General features: G+C 32.9%; 1 protein-coding gene and 1 pseudogene across 1 annotated transcript; one reads left to right on the top strand and one right to left on the bottom strand.

Annotated features, from left to right (window-relative positions):
* Positions 1 to 4,344: 4,344 nt before the first annotated feature.
* On the top strand, positions 4,345 to 12,469 carry LOC110628272 (protein FIZZY-RELATED 2). Its single transcript, XM_021774863.2, has 10 exons — positions 4,345 to 5,013; positions 5,138 to 5,260; positions 5,371 to 5,475; positions 5,887 to 6,066; positions 6,269 to 6,331; positions 6,641 to 6,835; positions 10,940 to 11,041; positions 11,145 to 11,207; positions 11,334 to 11,402; positions 11,869 to 12,469. The coding sequence occupies exons 1-10, from the start codon at positions 4,510 to 4,512 to the stop codon at positions 11,920 to 11,922; spliced, it is 1,458 nt and encodes a 485-aa protein (XP_021630555.1). The 5' UTR covers positions 4,345 to 4,509; the 3' UTR covers positions 11,923 to 12,469.
* A 2,493-nt stretch (positions 12,470 to 14,962) lies between these two features.
* On the bottom strand, positions 14,963 to 18,303 carry LOC110609413 (annotated as a pseudogene).
* Between the last annotated feature and the right edge of the window lie 427 nt (positions 18,304 to 18,730).

Raw genomic sequence — 18,730 nt, 5'->3', positions numbered from 1 at the left:
TCTCTTCCCTTTGGTTCTTTTTTGTTGTTTGGCTATTAACTTTTCTTGACTTGCCATGTGGATCCCAATGAATTTTGTTTGGAAACTCCAACGCTAAGATAGTCTCATTTGTTCCCACAAGCCAACTTGATAATACTGAGATCTGGCGGAGCATCCAAATAAGAACACCTAGGCAGAGGTTTGATTCACTGGGTTGATTAGTTCATTGGGTCTCTCTATGCTTGGCTTTGAGGAAGGAGACCTATAAGTTGAAGAAGACGATCAGGGGTCTACCAGGAAAGTTTCCGGTGGAGACTCTCTGACGCTCAAGCCAGATCTGGGAACTTAGTGGAGTTAAGGGAAGTAAAACAAAGAAGAGAAGAAAATAGTGGTTTTTGGTTCCCTCCATGTGACCGAAAGAGAGAGAGATAGATCCTTTTTCCTGAGAAGGAGAGATCCCTTCTTTAGGGTTAATTTGGTGTATAAATACCTTTGAATAAAATTGATGCTCTTGGTGTCGTGTCTCCTTCTAATGGGGCAATAATATTTTTGTGTAGGTGTGTCAGGCAGTACATTAATAATGGGCTATATGACAATAAATGCAAAGTTAGCCTGTTCGTACCCTCTATATGCGCGCTTATGATCCCTATGTTGTACCAAAGAGCGACCAGCTCATAGAAGATCGGCATCTTTACCCTGACTTCATCAAGTCGTGTCGGGCTTATATGACTTATATAGAAATGAGTTAAATCACCGTCCTCTCTAGTCTTTGAGGAGGTCGGTCTATCCGTTCTGAATTTTGGTAAACTCAGGAGTGTTGTTGGTCTAATTCTTCGTACTCAATGGGTCGGACTTCTTACTGTCCAATCCGACCATATAGAAAGGCTTTCGATTTATGTGTACACATATCACGATTTTGTGATCCTATTTTTTATACGTTATCACATGTGTTGTAGAATAATTTTCGTATATTTTGATAGAGAATTCAGTTAAAAAATTTTTTTTTTGATAGAGAATGAAGTTTATTTTATTTTTTGCCAAAGGTTAGAAAAATATGCAGATTGCAAAGCTGGGCCATGGGTTTATAAGCATAGAATACAATAGATGTCTACCTATGTATAACAAAAAAGTCCAAGTTAGAAAAACCTTAACCATGATGACTACATGACTCTAGGAGCTAATCCGATCAAAGGATTCCTTATTGCAGCCTTGCTATAGAGAAGACTGGATATGCTCATGCATTCATGGAGATTAGGAGTGAACAGTATTCGGTTTAAATTAAAATAACCGATTAAATGTTTCGGTTTTATTTTTTATTCGATTTGGCTTGTATTTTTTAAAAAATCAATAATTTTAGTTTGAATTTGATCAAAAAATTTTTGGTTAAACCGAATCGAAATCGATATTGTATTGTGTCATATTGAAGATACTAATATCATAATATAGCATGCGACCCTAGCCCTGTATCATCAATTTTCCTCTGTCGTTCTCTTTGCCTCAATCTCCTCACGCATGTAGAAGGCGTCACACCGTCATGCATCGCCGGTCACTTATCTCAGATTACAAAGTCACCCTCTCCAATCTCCTCTCCTCTTTTCACGTCATCGTCGATTACTCTCAAAAAAAGATCTAGAGGTTTGTTATTGCCCCCTCCGTCATCATCGGCCCATCGGCCCATCGCCCCTTCTTTATTGGTTGAGCTCCTCGTTGGCCGCTCCTCGCGTTGCTGCCGCTGTCGCCTGTGGTGGTTATTAGTCCTTACGGTGCTTGTAAGATTCTCAAGCAAAGATATGCTGAGAAATGTGGCTTGGCTCGGTATTTTCCTCTAACTAAACCGACAAAGTTCACCATTGCTCCTTACGTATTTGGCGCTAGCAATATCATTAAGTTCTTATAGGTAATACTCCATTCATCATTTTCTAGCAGGATAATTAATGAATTAATCAAAGATCGTAATTACTTTGAACGATTTAGTGATTTGATCTTGTGATTAGTTTATTAGAAAAAGTAATTTTCAAGAATATGAATGGTTTAGCAGTTCAGTTTTGTTGAATTTTTAATAATTTCTCTGCTTTTGTAAGTTTCTGATATATCATATGTAAATAACAAACTATGAAAAGAAAAGTTAGCTAGAATCCAAATGTGAGAATTTTTCACTAGAGGAGATTCAATCTCAAGTTGAAGCCTAGCTGGAGTTAGTTAAGAATGAAAAGCAATTAGTTGATTGAAAGGGCCCGTAGATAGCTGGATTAAGGAATTCTTAGCTCGCTTTCCAAATTGTGAAATCCTAAAAGTGGATCCAATCGATTGAATCGAAAAAAACAAACTGAATCAGATCAGTTTAGTTCAATTCAATTTTCTCTCTTATTGGATTCCGTTTAAGAAAATGTCTTCAATTTGATTTTTGATTATTTCAGTTCAATTCGATTTTTAACTGAATGGACCAAATGTTTACGGGGACTGGCCTAAAAACGCTCATCAAGATGTCAAAGAGAATTAGGAGATAAAACTCAAATATGAAATATGGCGACAATAAATGGAGGTGGTATGGCTCATGGATCATTTGTGCTTTTTAAGTTACTACTCATCGAAATACTATTTATGATTTTAGTCTTGTTACATTTGATTCATAGACACTAATGAAAATAATAATTGTCGTCCCCTCCATCAATCGAAAGTTCCATGCAAACAAATCAATAAAGAGACAAGTTAAAACTAGCAATCCACACAAATAAATGGAAGAAAAAAAAAACATCCGGATAAACCCTCTCAAAAAAATTCACCACTTGTAAAATGCCTTATTAAAACTTATATACACTCGATTCGGCAAGAGAGAAACCAAGGACCGAGTCAGAGGAAAGAATGACCATCTCTTACCTGAAGGAGTAGAGAAAGATCATTAAAAGAAAGAGAAGCATTTTTTCTGGTGAGAATGAATTTACTAGCATCAAAATTCACAAGAAAATTATTATTTTAAATTGTTTTGGTAATATTCACTATTTTAATCTTTTTAAACTTCTTCATTTGGAGAAAATTAATCTTTTAAACATTAAAGAACGTCTAAAGATAAAAAGGGAAGAAAGAAACGTGGCTTCAAAGCATTCTATAGTTGATGGCATACACCTTGTGAGGTAAGGTTAAGAATGACTAGAATTCTTATTACAAGTTTAAGGAACAGGAAGAGCTTTAGGTGAACAGACTCATCATATATTTATATTTTATTAACCAGGAGTCTACCTTCTCAATATAGTCATATAAGCATTGCTATAAGCTGAAACATTTATATTCTTATTTAAATTTAGTCAATTATAAAACTAAATATTAGTTTGTAAATTATTTTTTTCACATTTTTTAGCATTTGAAATATTTAAAAAAATTACTCAACGAAAAAATATTTTTTTAATTAAAAAATTAAGTATTAAAAAAAAATTAAATAATTAAGTTGATAAACAGAATAAAGTTATTATACTGCTTAAATTGTCCAAATATATTGTTTTAATTTTTAATTGTTACTATAATTTTATTGCTATATTAATTGTATTTAGAAATTAGAATTTACAAAATGTTTTACTATTATATGTAGAGATGGATGGCAAATTTCTTTAAAGATATTAGTAAATTGAATTGATTAATTAAAAAATCAAATTGAATAATTAAATTAAATTAATTTTAATAAAATTTCTTTTTATTAAAATTAATTTCTACTCAGCCCTAATCGAGTATAAATTTAAATCCTGGCAGGTTAAAATGCCTTGAATTAGGGCTATTAGATTTGAAGTCCAAAGACCATGCTGCCTGTTAGCCAACAATGTTTATAAAAGAGAAGGCTTGATGTTTTTAGCTATTTGCATATTCCCAATGAGTTTGTTGGGCTTGAGTCCCTCTGTAGTGAACTTAGTGGCGGCCATTGGAAGGAATTCTATCTTAAGCCTAGCTATATTGGGAATGAGCCTCAAGAATAAATTAATTTTTATTTTATTTTTAAAAGTAATTTTGGAAATGAAAACTAATAAATTTTAAATATGAAATTACATGAAACAAGATTTATGATGAATTTAATTGAATTTTATATTTTAAATCATGTCATACTAAACAATAAGATTTATTTTAAATAAATTCTATCTAAAATTTAATTGGATTCCACATAAATGTTAAAAATATTATAAAAAATAAAAAAATATTTATTCTTTATTTTAATTTTTTTAATTATATTGAAGGGGTTGATTTTTTTTTTTTTTAATCAATAGAATCCAATCCTAATCATAATGGGATTTCCAAACACTGTCGTGTATCCGTGGCTGGCAGGGAAAGGGGCTGATATAACGCTCACTTTCGCGCAAAAAATTCACCCGCATAACCGTGCCTGTGTCTGTTTACAATTATTTCCCGGGAAAATTAACAGCCTCATACCCAAGGGTCTCACATATTTCTACCCTACACCCGCCAGCACCCAAACCCAATCCCACCCGTCTTCTTCAACCTCACTCTTCTCTTCTTCTCTCTCTCTTAGTTTGTCTAGTACATTCCCCTATGGATGATCCCATGATTTCACCACTGATAGTCCAATCAACTCCTTCTTCGCAGCTGAATGTTCCTGCAACAATGCCACGCCCCTCTCTGAATCTCGACACCCTAACTCCATCTGACCACGTCAACCGCTTGATCAACTCTAACCATTATATATCTCCGTCCAGAACTATTTATTCTGATAGGTTTATTCCCAGCAGATCCAGCTCTAATTTTGCCCTATTCAACGTTTCGTCTTCTTCTCCTCCGCCGTCGTCGAGTCTTCCGGCGTCAGATGGAGGAAAGGAGGACAGCTCAAGTGCCTACGCGGCATTACTCCGTTCTGCTCTTTTCGGACCCCACACACCGGATAAAAGGGACTCACCGGGACGCAATATTTTCCGGTTCAAGACGGAGACAAGGCGGTCAATGCACTCGCTTTCACCATTTGGATTTGATGACGAGAGACCTGGCGTTAGTCATAGCCCAGTTAAGACTCCAAGGAAGGTCCCAAGATCACCTTACAAGGTAAAAATTTCAATTTTGCAGCCAATATGGAGTTTTTAAGAGTTTATGGAAACTTTTATTTTTATGTATATATATTTTTGGATTTATCGTGATTGACTTTCTTTTTACTTTTCTGTTTGTTTAGGTATTGGACGCACCCGCATTGCAAGATGATTTTTATTTGAATTTGGTCGACTGGTCGTCACATAATGTACTCTCTGTTGGTTTGGGAAATTGTGTGTACTTGTGGAATGCTTGCAGTAGCAAGGTGAGTACCAGCTTTGAAGTTTGCTGCTGTTTGAGTTCTTTCACTGCTGTTCTGAGATTTTAGTTAATGGATTTTTGCGTTTTTATTCGTTCTTGGTCTGGTGAAAATAGGTGACAAAATTGTGTGATTTGGGGATTGACGACAGCGTATGTTCAGTGGGATGGGCTCAGCGTGGAACACATCTAGCTGTTGGAACTAGCAATGGGAAAGTCCAGGTTAGTGACTGTGATAATTAGTTTTGTTTGTATGCATATTTTGCAGCATATGCGTTGTTATGTGCCTGTAGAAATGGACTAACAACAATATTGAAAATACAGAAAGGAAACTGAGAAACAATTTGACATTCGAAAAAGCAGTCTTTGGTTAATATGATGTTAATTAGATTTCATTCTTTTTAAAGATTTGAGTTAGGCCAAGAAATTATAACTAGTCCCTAGAAGAATCAGGCAATTGTATTAAATTGAAGCAACTGACGTTCAAGAGTTTTTTATGTTACTAAGTTGGTTGTGTTCTTCTTCCTAAGGAGACATACCATGTTTTTACCACACTTTTGTGGAACACTCCCATGGTGTTGTTATTGGATTTTTGCATTATTTCAATTATCCCTCGTGTCATCTCATTTATAGATATGGGATGCATCTCGCTGTAAAAGAGTAAGAACCATGGAGGGCCATCGATTACGTGTTGGGGCCTTGGCCTGGTGTTCATCAGTGTTGTCTTCTGGTAGCCGGGATAAGAGTATTCTTCAACGAGATATACGTGCTCAGGAGGACTTTGTTAGCAAACTCTCTGGACACAAGTCAGAGGTTGGACTTCTAACATCTTTGGCTTGAAACTTCTTGCCAATTAATTTTACTTTTTTCTTGGAATCCTTACTTTTCATGCTTCTTTGTTGATTTTATTCTACCAATTTTTGTTCTTTGTTATTAAACTGTATCTACTACCTTTCATTTGGCACATTGAATTTAATTATTCTTGTTGGCCTAATAATAACTGATTGTGGTCAAGGTCTGTGGATTGAAGTGGTCGTACGATAACCGTGAGTTGGCATCTGGCGGGAATGATAATAGAGTAAGTAATTGCACCTTTTTCATGAGAATTTGTTCGACTACATCTATTGTATATGCAAAAAATATACCTTGGTTATTGATTATGGTGAGACAGGTGTAAGATTCACGATGATAAATGGCCACAATACAGCCATTGTACATACATTCAGACAATGATTATATTCTAAAATTTCCTTTTTTTTCATATATAGCTCAATGCCAATATTACTGAAAATTTATTTTTTTTCCTTCATTGTTGAGATACAGCAAAGAATTCTCCTTTTTTTTTTTTTGTGGCTCAACAACTAAAATTTGATCATCCATATTCCAGCTCTTTGTTTGGAATCAACATTCAACTCAACCTGTGCTAAAATACTGTGAGCATACTGCGGCTGTAAAAGCAATTGCTTGGTCGCCTCATCTTCATGGACTTCTAGCATCTGGAGGTGGGACTGCTGATCGGTGTATAAGGTTCTGGAATACAACAACTAACTCCCATCTCAGCTGCATGGACACTGGCAGTCAGGTGAAGTACAGATTCTTACTTTATTTCAGTAAAAGGCCTCTTCTGAAACTAACTATTGACCAATAGTCATATTAGCGTCTAAAACAAAATCTGGAGTTAATGGACCCTTCAATTCTTAAAATAATCAAATAAACTCTCTATGACTTAAGTTTAATTCAATTAAGTTCAAATCATAACTTTACCATTAAATAGCTATGACAATAATGTACAATTATTTTAAAATTTTCATTCATTTAAAGTTAAAAAATTAAATTAACAAAAAATGTTTTTTCTCCTCCTTTTTCTTCTTCTTGTTCTTTGCTATTCAGGTTAAGGAAAATAGAACCCCAAAAGAAAGTCTACATAATCATAGTCATGTTTCAACAATCTTCCATTGGACATGCCGGGAAATTAATATTGTGTATATAAAAAAAAAGAAAGTAATGAAAGTTGAAGGGAATAGACACCCATCCCCCTGTAGAGAACACTAGGCCCTTTCAGGCAGCTAAGGATGCTAAGGTAGAGCCAGAGTCGGAACAAGTGGATAATCAGAAATTATACTTGCAGCAACCAATTCTCTGTTCCCAACTACTTGCAAGGAACTCTAACCAAACTTCTACTTTGGCCTCCCTCTCATCTCTGAAACAACTAAACATGTTGAAGGTTTTCTTCGTTTAGGCACACCCTATTCTTGCTTCTTATTATATACCTGAAACCTATAACAAATTAATCAATTAATGCATATTATTTTCTTGGGGAAGTTATGCATTGGTCACTGAGATTTAGCGTAACTAATGGATTGGTCTCTCTATTTTTAAAACCGAATACTTAAATTCCTAAGTTTTATTACCGTCGAAATCAAAGGTCCTTCTAGTAACAAATCAGTTAGGTCAATAGCAAAAGGAGAGAGAATAAATTTGAATTCCAATAACACCCTCATCATTTCTGATCTGAATTCCTTCTTTGCTGCACAAATTCATTGTTCACCATTAAACTCTTCAAATCCAATCCCTTCAACTTCCCACCAATTGGGAAAAAAAAAAATCTGAGCATAATCAAGGTGAAGTTCTAGAGCCCCATGCCCACCTCAAGCAACCTCCCCTTGAACCTACTTCTCATATGCCTCCATGGCCCCTTCCCATGACACCTTTCTTAATGCAACAAGATCAATGGAGATCGAGTAGGAGAGTCCCAAAGTAGAAGAGTGAATACGAGCTTGGGATAGTGTTTTCTTGCATCAAAATCTTAACCACTGATGGTTGTAAACACTTTTCTGGACCCCAATACCATCCTGCTCAAGCTCTCTCAATCTCCCACAAATCTTCTTGGTGAGTAAACTGTTGCAAGTGAGAAGGACTAGATCAGCTTCTATTGAGACAAGTGATTATCCTTTTACTGTTGCAGAAAATTGAGTTTTGTGGGCAGTGAAAAGAGAGTATTTGCCTAAAAATTGTGTGATGGCTGTTGGTTCCAATTTAGAATCACTCTTGATTCTATTGCATTGAGATATGGGGGTTCGATTTGGTAGTGCTGATGGTGGGTGGCTGTGTCAGAGGTAGAGAGGGAGGGAGTTTGCAACTTCTAGTACCCATAGCCCTTACCAAGAAGAATCAACAATGAAATTAAGAATTATTAGAGGAAGCAGTTCGAGGGCATGTTATTTTCTTCCATAAGTTTTGCCATAACAAGTGCATGAATAAATGATTGCAAGACATCAGAAGATGTTAAATTTCTGTGCATCAAATGCTGATGGTTGGTTCCCTTCCGCTCCGCTAGCAAGCATTTTACTGAATAGACAAAAAATAGGCTGTCAAATAGGTTCAAAAAAGCCTTGTAGACAAGAACAAAAACAATTGGTGATGCTAAGAGGAAAAGGGTTTTAAGAACTAAAGTTTTTATCAAATGATAATTGAGGGATTAGAGTGTTAACAATTTGTTGAATTTGATCATATGATGTAAATTATATTTCTTTAACATCTTAAAACTAATTAGGGGCAATAAAGACTTTTCCACCTTATATAACAGCAACTTCTCTAAAAAAATGGACGGAATGACTATTTTTTGGACGGAATTAATATACTGGGATTTAAGTGTTTGGTTTTAAAAATAAATGAACTAATTCATTAATTATATTAAAACTCAAGTATTAAAGTGTAATTTACCCTATTTTCTTTAATTATGCATGTTTCTTTTTGTGTTTCAGTAACTTTACAAATTTTTACAACAACATTAGTCAACACTGTTAATTTTTTATTCATTAGATCAAGTTTGAAGTTTGAAGTTTGAAGGGACTATTTGACTACAAATTGTTTAGAGACTAATGTGAACTATTGGCCAATAGTTAAAAGGCTACAAGAGGCCTTTGCCTTATATCTTCTATGCCTTTTTGGATACAATATATACAACACTAGGGAAACATTACAAATAATTGTGTTTCATTTTTCTTGTTCTTTTATTTTTTATCCAATTGTGCAAGCAAATGCATGAAGCTGCTTGCAACAATTTTGAGACTAGTTAATGTAGTATGGGAAGATGAAGAACCTAATACAATTAGGAATTTGGTTTTAGGAAACTTAAAGTTGAGTTGTTTAGGAAGTTTATTATTAGGTTTGATTATTATTATTTCCCAGTTTATCTTATTTAATGCTCCTAATTAGACTTGAATTTGGGTTTCCTGGTTCTAATTTGACTAGGTTTGTAACCTCTATAAATAGGACTAATTTTCTATTGTCAGTAGCTTGAGACTTTGGGTTGATAATTATTTGAGTAACAATATAATTGAGAATTAGTTCTCTTTCCCTTAAAATTTTGTTCCTTGATTCCCTTTGTTCTTTCTAGTTCTACGTCACTAGTTCAACAAGTTTTCTTCCATGCAATCTCACTAATTGAGTTTTGTTCCAAGAGAACTGAAAATTATTGTAAGATGTATTAAGAGATGCACTTGAACCATTTACATGAGACAAACACCAGACTTCAAGAAACCACATGAAAGGAACCCACAACTAGGAGTTTCATGTCCAATCATGGTTTTAAATAAGCAACATAATGGCCATATTTATAGGTTTTTTGCCTTCCCATTACCGTTACACTCATTATTTAAAGGCAGAGGAAACTTTGTTCTTGTATCGGCCATTATGCCTGTTACTTTAACAGTAATGGCCATTATTTACCATTAACAGTTCGATCCTTTATCTCACCTTTTTTTAAGTGAGATGGAAACAACAACTCTTCCTCTTTTATTTTCTCTAGTTTAGGGAGTTTTAAACTGTTATGTCTCATTTCTCTCTCATATTTGCATATAAGTTAGCTATCTATCTACAAAATTTTCACTACTTGTCTTTTGAGCTAAGATTGTTTCTAGTTCTACAGGCCTGTGTCTTACAAAAGATTGTTGTTTTTGTACTTATTTGTTGAAAAAAATTATTTTTGATATCTAGTTTTTTCTTTTATTAAACTTATAGTATGAAGAATTATTCTTTACTATCTGTTATTTTAGCTTTAAATTGATTATTGATAATGATGCCTAACAATGATGGATGTAATGTCTTTCATTTGATGCATTTAGCTCATTATTTGGTTATGTATCTTAGTTGTACTTGTATTATTAAACATCTCTTCATTTTATGATTTTTGCATACTTTTTTGAAAAATTTGCGTAGCTATAGATTGTTAGTTATAGTCATTATAGGCCTATTACCCTTACCTGCGACCGCGACCACAAATATGGACACAACTGCAATTTAAAGCCATGTGTCCAATTTTACCTCCAACAGAAAAGAAGTATAGAAAAGATAAGGGGGCCGATGTTATACTTTAGCTACACCATCTGAGGACCACAGTACATATTTGAGAGCTTATTTTGCATAGTCCATAAAATGAAACATATTTCCTTGAGATCCATGACATATTTTTGGGAGTCAAATATATATATTGCGTTTATGCTTGATTAGGACTAATGATGGTTCATTTCCACATTCTGAATATGCCTTTTTGGTGAAGTAATAGATGCATAGCAAGAAAAGAAGGTTCCATGCATATGAGACATTGGCTTTCCAAATTAGCTGGCATCTCCGTTTATTTGCCCCAATGCTTAGGTTTAATGATTACCATCTTTTAATGTGGCAGGTTTGCAACCTCGTGTGGTCTAAGAATGTCAATGAGTTGGTCAGCACACATGGGTACTCTCAAAACCAAATAATAGTATGGAGATACCCCACCATGTCAAAGGTCTGAAACTTCTTGTATTTACTCAAATTCAGAATTCTCTTGTCAAATTTTCCCCAAAAAAACACTCGTCAAATTTTTCTTAATATTTATTCTGCATTTGCAGTTGGCAACTCTCACGGGTCATACATACAGAGTTCTTTATCTTGCCATCTCACCTGATGGACAGGTAGTTCATCATCCATTGATAATAGTAGTTATTCTTTTTCCTAATAAATAAGCAATTTTCCTCTGTATCTAATTTATGTTATAGCATCTTCTTCTGTAAGCTACATAACAACTATTTATGTATCAGACTATTGTCACGGGAGCAGGGGATGAAACTCTAAGGTTTTGGAATGTGTTCCCTTCCCCTAAATCTCAGGTAAATTCTTCATTTTATTATACAATATCACTAATTCAGACCCACCCTAATGTTTTACTTCCATTTTTTATAGTCTAATATGGTGTGATATTTGTTACATGATAACCCACGCAATTCTCTCTTTTGGTAGAGTTTCTCTGGTACACAAAATTATACTTTTAGTTCATGTCCATAAAACTTTGTTAAAGAACAATGGTGGGTTTTTCACCAATAAATGAAATTTGAAGTGTTCTATACATTTGTTTGCTAGTGCCATACTAATTACGCGAGCTTACTACTTCATAGACAGGATTATGTCGGAAGTAGACATGGTTCTTATTACATACTTGGAAAATCACATTCTTGGGTTACTGATAGTCTGATACTGTTGTACGAACATATTGGGGGACCAATTATGTATCAGTTTGCATTGTTTTCTCTAACCTTATAGAAGAATAACTCGTGGATGGATTGATTATTACTGCAGAACACTGAAAGTGAAATTGGAGCATCATCTCTAGGGAGAACTACAATCCGGTAATCCATGGAGACAGCTTTTCATTTATAAGTATTACCGGCTGTCCTATAGGAGGAGAAAGATCGTAAATATGTCATGAGCTTGGAGATTATTCTGCAGAATATAGTCTCATCAGATTGGTTTTCTCCAACTAATCTAGTCGCGAGCTTGGGGATTATTCTGCAGAATAGAGTCTCATCAGATTGGTTTCTCGAACTAATCTAGTCACGAGCTTGGGGATTATTGTACAGAAGAGCGCCTCATCAGATTGGTTTCCTCGAACCAGCCCCTAATCGGCCAAGAAATTTGCAAGCACCTGAAAGGCTGACCATATGCGATGTATGTAATAATATTTTTCCAGAAGCTGCTGGAAATTATTAATTTTGTTTTTGGCCTCTTTCTCCCTTGATTTATGAAGTGTGTATAGTGAGAGATGTTTCTTCTGTATTATTGAATGCTTCTTGCATTTGTATATCAACGGAAAATTTTAGAAGGATGTTTAGCATTCTGGTATAGCACGGTTTCGGAGTTTTTGTAAATAAAACCATTATTTGGAATATTATGTTCTTCATCCTCCTTAGTATATATATATATGTATTATATGCACACAAAAAATTGAGAAATTATAAACTATTTTCATTGAAAAAGATGTATGTGCATGAAATACGGTGAATAATTTGTTTGACACTTGAGGTATTCGTGTTATCCTTTGTGTGGATTGAGGGAATTGGAAAGGAGAAAAAAAAAATCAATTTCTACATTTTTTTTGTTTGAACAAAATTAGAGGAGAGAAAAGAGAAGAAAGGAAGTAAAAGAAGGAGAAGTTTGATAATGGAGAGAAACAGAAATCATTATATACCATTAATGCTAAAATTACTTGTATACCATTTATGTCATATGCAAAAAGAAAATCAAAACTCATGCAATGAAGTAATTTCATTGGGAGAGAAATTTTTATTTCTCTCCTCTACATCCAAACAATGAAAAATAAATTTGATTTCCTTTCTTTATTTCTCCTCTTTAATTTTTCCTCAATTCCATTACATAATTAAGGATCCAAATAAAGAGTAAGGAAACATAAGTGCATAAGTGAGAGAAAAGTGATCCCTCCTGCTAGAATTTTTTACGAGTGCTTATAAAATAATATTGCAGTATTCATTTTGTTTACGAAAAATAATTTATATTTGAAAAAATATTTTGTATAAAAAAATTTTAAAAAATTATTTTTAAAATAAGATAATTTATTTTTTATTATTTAATTTTAATTTAAAAAATAAAATTTATTAATAAATTTATATATAAAAATCTTAATAAAAATTTTAAATTATGAAAAATGACTTTTTTTAAAAAAAATCACCTTATCATTTAAAAAAACCATCTTATTTAAAATGATTTTTTTTTAATTAAAAAAATATTTTCTTGATAATATTTTCTGAAAGTTTCAAATATTAAAAAATATAAAAAATATTTTTCGAGAAACAAATAGTGTTTAAATACACAATAAACCAAATTTTAATGACTTTGTCTCACTCTTTAATTTCTTAATGATCGAGTCAAAGGCACTTTGCATTTTCTTACGGAACTCTTCCGTCCTAATATCAAACTCTAGATATCAATCTCCTTAAACTTCTCCGCCTCCTTAATCAGAACTAGCTCTATTATCGTAAGACGCATTTTTCAGCTATTAAACTCTTCCATAAATTTCGCATGCTCTCTTAACTTATCCCTTCTTTCTTCTTTTAACGCCACTATGCTAAAATACACATGCCTTCTCTCCGTTTTAAGTTCAAAACCTCAGTCTTCTTTCTAAGTTATAGTTCATTCCAATCACTATATCCTTGAAGAAGGTCTAGTCTCATTGGAGACGACCTCGCCTTTCAGTACTTGTTATTTTATTTATATGAATAAAAAAAATCTAAATATTTACACTAATTTATATTTATATCTGCGGCTCTAAATTTTAAATAATAAAATTAAAAATTTTCAATTTATTACAGGTATAGTAAAAAAAAATTAAATTAAATTTAAAAAAATTAATAATAAATTATAATATAGTTTTTGAAATTTTATATTATTAATAAAATATATAATTATTTAATTAAATTTTATATTAAAATTAAATATATTATAAATATTTATTATAAATAAATTTATATTATATAAAATATCACATATAAATAATATATATTAAAATGTTTTATTAAATACTTATATTTAATATTATAAATTATAAATTAAATATATATTTTTATATTTAAAAAATTCTACTTTCTATTAATAATATTCTAAATAAAATAAAATATTATATATTTTAAATTGTAAAATTTTTTTATATATTTTAAATTTTTATTAATAATCATGATATTATATAAAATTAAAAATAGGAAGCAAATGATTAAATTAATAAAAAATGATACTGATGTAATAAAAATATATATATTTAAGTATTTAAAATTTTAGGATTATATTGTAATTTATCATGAATTTTTCTAAATTTAATTAGTTCTCCCAACTATAACTATGAGAAAATTAAAAAAAAATAATTTTATCATTCAAAATTTAAAATATTAAATATAAATATTAATTCACGTAAATATTCAAATTTATCTAATAATTTTATTTTCGTTAGGCCATCTCCAATGCTGTGCACCATTTTTTGCACCATTTTAGTGCTTTGCATTAAAATAGTGCAATATTATCTCAAACCCTTTTGCACCAATTTTAACACCAAAAAGAATATTCTATTTATATTCTTCTCTCTTTAATATTATATTATTTATTTTACTTTAATTTTATTTATATATATCACTCAAAAAAATTTATATAATTTTATATATTCACTCTAAATATTTATATATTTTATATTTCCATCCAATATTTAAATATTTAATTATTTTATAAATAAATAAAAAAATATTAATTATAAAAATATATTAATTAAATAATAATTATAAAAAAACATTACTTAAACATTAATTATAAACATACATTAATTAAACATTAATTAGCAAATTAAAAATAAAATAAACTCATACATATTAAATTATCAATAAAAAATTACAAGCTAATTTATATGATCATTTGAATTTGTATATTGCTCCCACAAATGCTCTATTAATGCATTACGAAATGCAAAATGAGCATCTTTATCCTTAATTTTTTTGTGTCGAGCTAAAAATTGTTGAAATCGAGTAGTTTCATCGACAGCCATTTCAACAGTTGGAGCTGAAAATTCTTTACCCTCTTCAATAGGTGCACTAAGGTCACGTTCATCCTCGATTATCATATTATGCATGATAATACATGTAGTTAAAATATCATGCAACACGTCTTTTTTCCAAAAACGTGATGGCCCTTCCCTGATACTGACTATGGCCCCTCTTCTGTTGCCCTTTCTGCTTTCTACTTTGCTCTTCTTCTTTAATTCGCTCTAGGTTGTGGGCCGTCTCCACTAAAACTGACAGTTCCCTGATATGCATAGCTGTGAGGTACATTCTGATATCAGTATGTAATCCTTGCTCAAAGCGTTTACATCTTTCTTCCTCTGTAGGAACTATCTATGTGGCATACTTACTAAGTCTAACAAATTCTCGCTCATACTCAGTTACTGTAAGCCTGCCCTGTCTGAGGTATAAGAACTCCCTCCTTTTTTCCTCCATATATAAGGCCCCAACATATTTCTTCTTAAACTCTGTCAAAAAGTATTCCCAAGTCTGCCGTTCTGGTCGAACTGTCTGTATTAATGTTGTCCATCATCTATAGGCTTCATCTTTTAGTAATGATACTGCACACATTAAACTCTCCACTGGTGAATACTGTAGCTGCTGTAAAACCCTTTCTGTACTTTCTAACCAGAATTCTGTAGCTGAAGGATCATCTTTCTTTTTACCTCTAAAATCTGTAGCACCATACTTCCTGAGTTTTTCTATTGGAGACCTAGATTGTGCCTGGGCTACAACAGGTGGGGGAACTTGGACTGCTACAGGTGGTGGTGGTGGTACCTCTGGTACATTTTGTGTAACCCTCTTAAGCAACTCAGCTATTTGCTGAAACAATGCATCATGCCCTGGTCCGCCAGTAGCAGCAGGTGGAGGAGCAGCAGCAGGTGCAGCTACCTCAGAGGGAGCATGAGTCTCTACCTCTTCATCTATCTCTCTCTGTGACTCAGATGACATCTTCTATCAGACCTAAAGACACAAAGAAGAGATTTACATCAGAACCATATCATAGTTGTAACTCATTTTGGCATGTACATATATGACACATATACATATACATACTATGATCTAGAATCGCCTAAACCTTTGCTCTGATACCACTAATTGTAACACCCTTTACCCTATCAAAGTGTAGACAGAGTAAGGAATGTCACAAACTATGCCTTTTTAGATATATCCAGTCTAAATAATTTCTTTTATCTGTAAATACCAAGTTTTTAGGTAATGCATGTAAATTTCATCAAGTGATTAAAATAAATGTGAGATTTTAAACCAAAAATTTAGCAAAGTCTCATCTGTTACATCAATATTTCAACCTGTAGCACATATGAAAAATACATGAAAAATTATCAACTGATATTTGACATCTTACTATTCTTTGATTTACATAACATTCATAACTCACTCTATTTAATATGTACATGCCAAAATATAACTGTACTATGACTCAGAGACTCAAAACAACCAGCTATGATAATGGCCTTGATATCTGATGTAGACCTCTGATGAACTTCGCGTGCCTACTTTATCAACAACTTGCGTGAGGTAAAAACCAACACGCTGAGCTAATGCTCAGTGGGTGATAGCAAACAAATAACAAAATAGAGCAAACAAGTTAACGTATATAGATAATCAGGTAAACAATTACAAGTGAGTCAAATGTTGTTAATATGATACAAAGCATACTTGTCAACTTCTAAGTATAAAATATGAGTGCCATATGTATACTTGTGCATGATAAGAATTTTCTTCATATTCGATAAAAACATCTTTTTTTTCCTTTATTGCACATTTTCTATCAATAGCAAATCACCATAGCTTAGTGCATGTAATAGATGCAGACATGTTAACATTCAGTGATAAGTTCTCAAAATCGAGTATCAGTCTTAATTAAGTTCTCAGCCCTTATAAACACATAGTAGGATCGACTAGGTAGATAAGGAGTTATAACGGTAGGCTCAGAGGCCGAAACTGTGATAGCAGGGCTCTGTGACCATGCTTTTGAGGTACCTAATATGTAACCTCAAATATATATATATTTATATTTGTTGGCGAACTCTGTATGTTTATATGGCATGCCATACCCTTAAACTAACATCGACTCCTATTACGTTTACCAGGGCCAAGTATCATTAATTCAGTGTAAATGCACAACTATTGCAAAACGTGACTGTAACACTCCAAAAGCACGTTCAACATCTTTTCAACATGATTCTTGTTTCATTGCAAAATACTTATTCTTCCTTGTTTGTGGTTCACGAATAGTTTGCACAATAGTTGACCATTTCAGATATATACCATCAGCTAAATAATAACCCGTATTATATACGTTTCCTTGAATAATATAATGAGCGGGAGGAGCAATACCTTTAGCAAGGTCGGAAAATAAATGCGATGACTCCAAAACATTAATATCGTTATTAGAGCCAGACATTCCAAAATATGCATGCCATATCCAAAGGTCATAATCAGCTACAGCTTCTAAAATAATTGTTGGCGATCCACTACGACTTGTATATTGGCCAGCCCATGCAGTAGGACAATTTTTCCATTTCCAATGCATGCAATCGAGACTACCTAACATTCCAGGAAAGCCACGTTGCTCACCAATATAAAGAAGCCTTGCAACATCCTCGGCAGTTGGTGATCTCAGATACTGCTCACCAAATACCTCAACGGTGGCTCGACAAAATCTCTTTAGACTTTCAATTGCAGTGGACTCCCCAATTTTCACATATTCGTCTGTAGCATCCGCCGGCAAACCATACGCTAACATTCGAAACACAGCTGTAATTTTTTGAAGAGTAGATAATCCAATTTTACCTACTGCATCTCTCTGTTGTTCAAAGTACGTATCATGCGCTTTTATTGCATCGACAATACGAAGAAATAAATTTCGAGACATTCTATATCGTCGACGAAACATTACATCATTGAAACGTGGATTATCTGAAAAATAATCCAGAAATAAATTACGATCAGCCGCTTCACGATCTCGATTGATTACTACATGACCCAGAACAGAGCCACCTCTGGAAACTCGATGTTGATCTTGTATTTGCTGCAAAACCATCTTATTTCTAAGAAATTGTTGATGAACTGCTTGTGTTTGCACTACAAAATCATTATCATCTGAAAATATAGTCATCAATATCTGAAGAAGACGATGATGAATTTTCAGCACCATTATGTGATGTATCTCCAACATAGAAATCCATTTTGAGTAACAATCTGTAGAATTTTCTTGACTCGAATTTAAGATGAACTGAAAAATATGAGTTATGTTTATATCTTTAAAGAATGCATGATTTAATAGGAAAAAAGTGGGGGTAGGGATGCATACTATCTGAAGGTCGAGATCGAAATGAAATCCATCCAACGGTCGATTTTTTGATAAGATCTATCAGAATATTGTTGGTGTAATTATTATCTGAGATTCCATCTGACTACATTGAAAAATGTGGGGATAGGGATGCATACTATCTGAAGGTCGAGATCGAAATGAAATCCATCCAACGGTCGATTTTTTGATAAGATCTATCAGAATACTGTTGGTGTAATTATTATCTGAGATTCCATCTGACTATATTGAAAAATGTGGGGATAGGGATGCA

This window comes from Manihot esculenta, chromosome 1 (assembly GCF_001659605.2).
Source record: "Manihot esculenta cultivar AM560-2 chromosome 1, M.esculenta_v8, whole genome shotgun sequence".
In the NCBI taxonomy this organism is placed as follows: Eukaryota; Viridiplantae; Streptophyta; class Magnoliopsida; order Malpighiales; family Euphorbiaceae; genus Manihot; species Manihot esculenta.
Note: the sequence above shows the minus strand (reverse complement) of the source record. Positions and strands in the feature narration are given on the sequence as shown.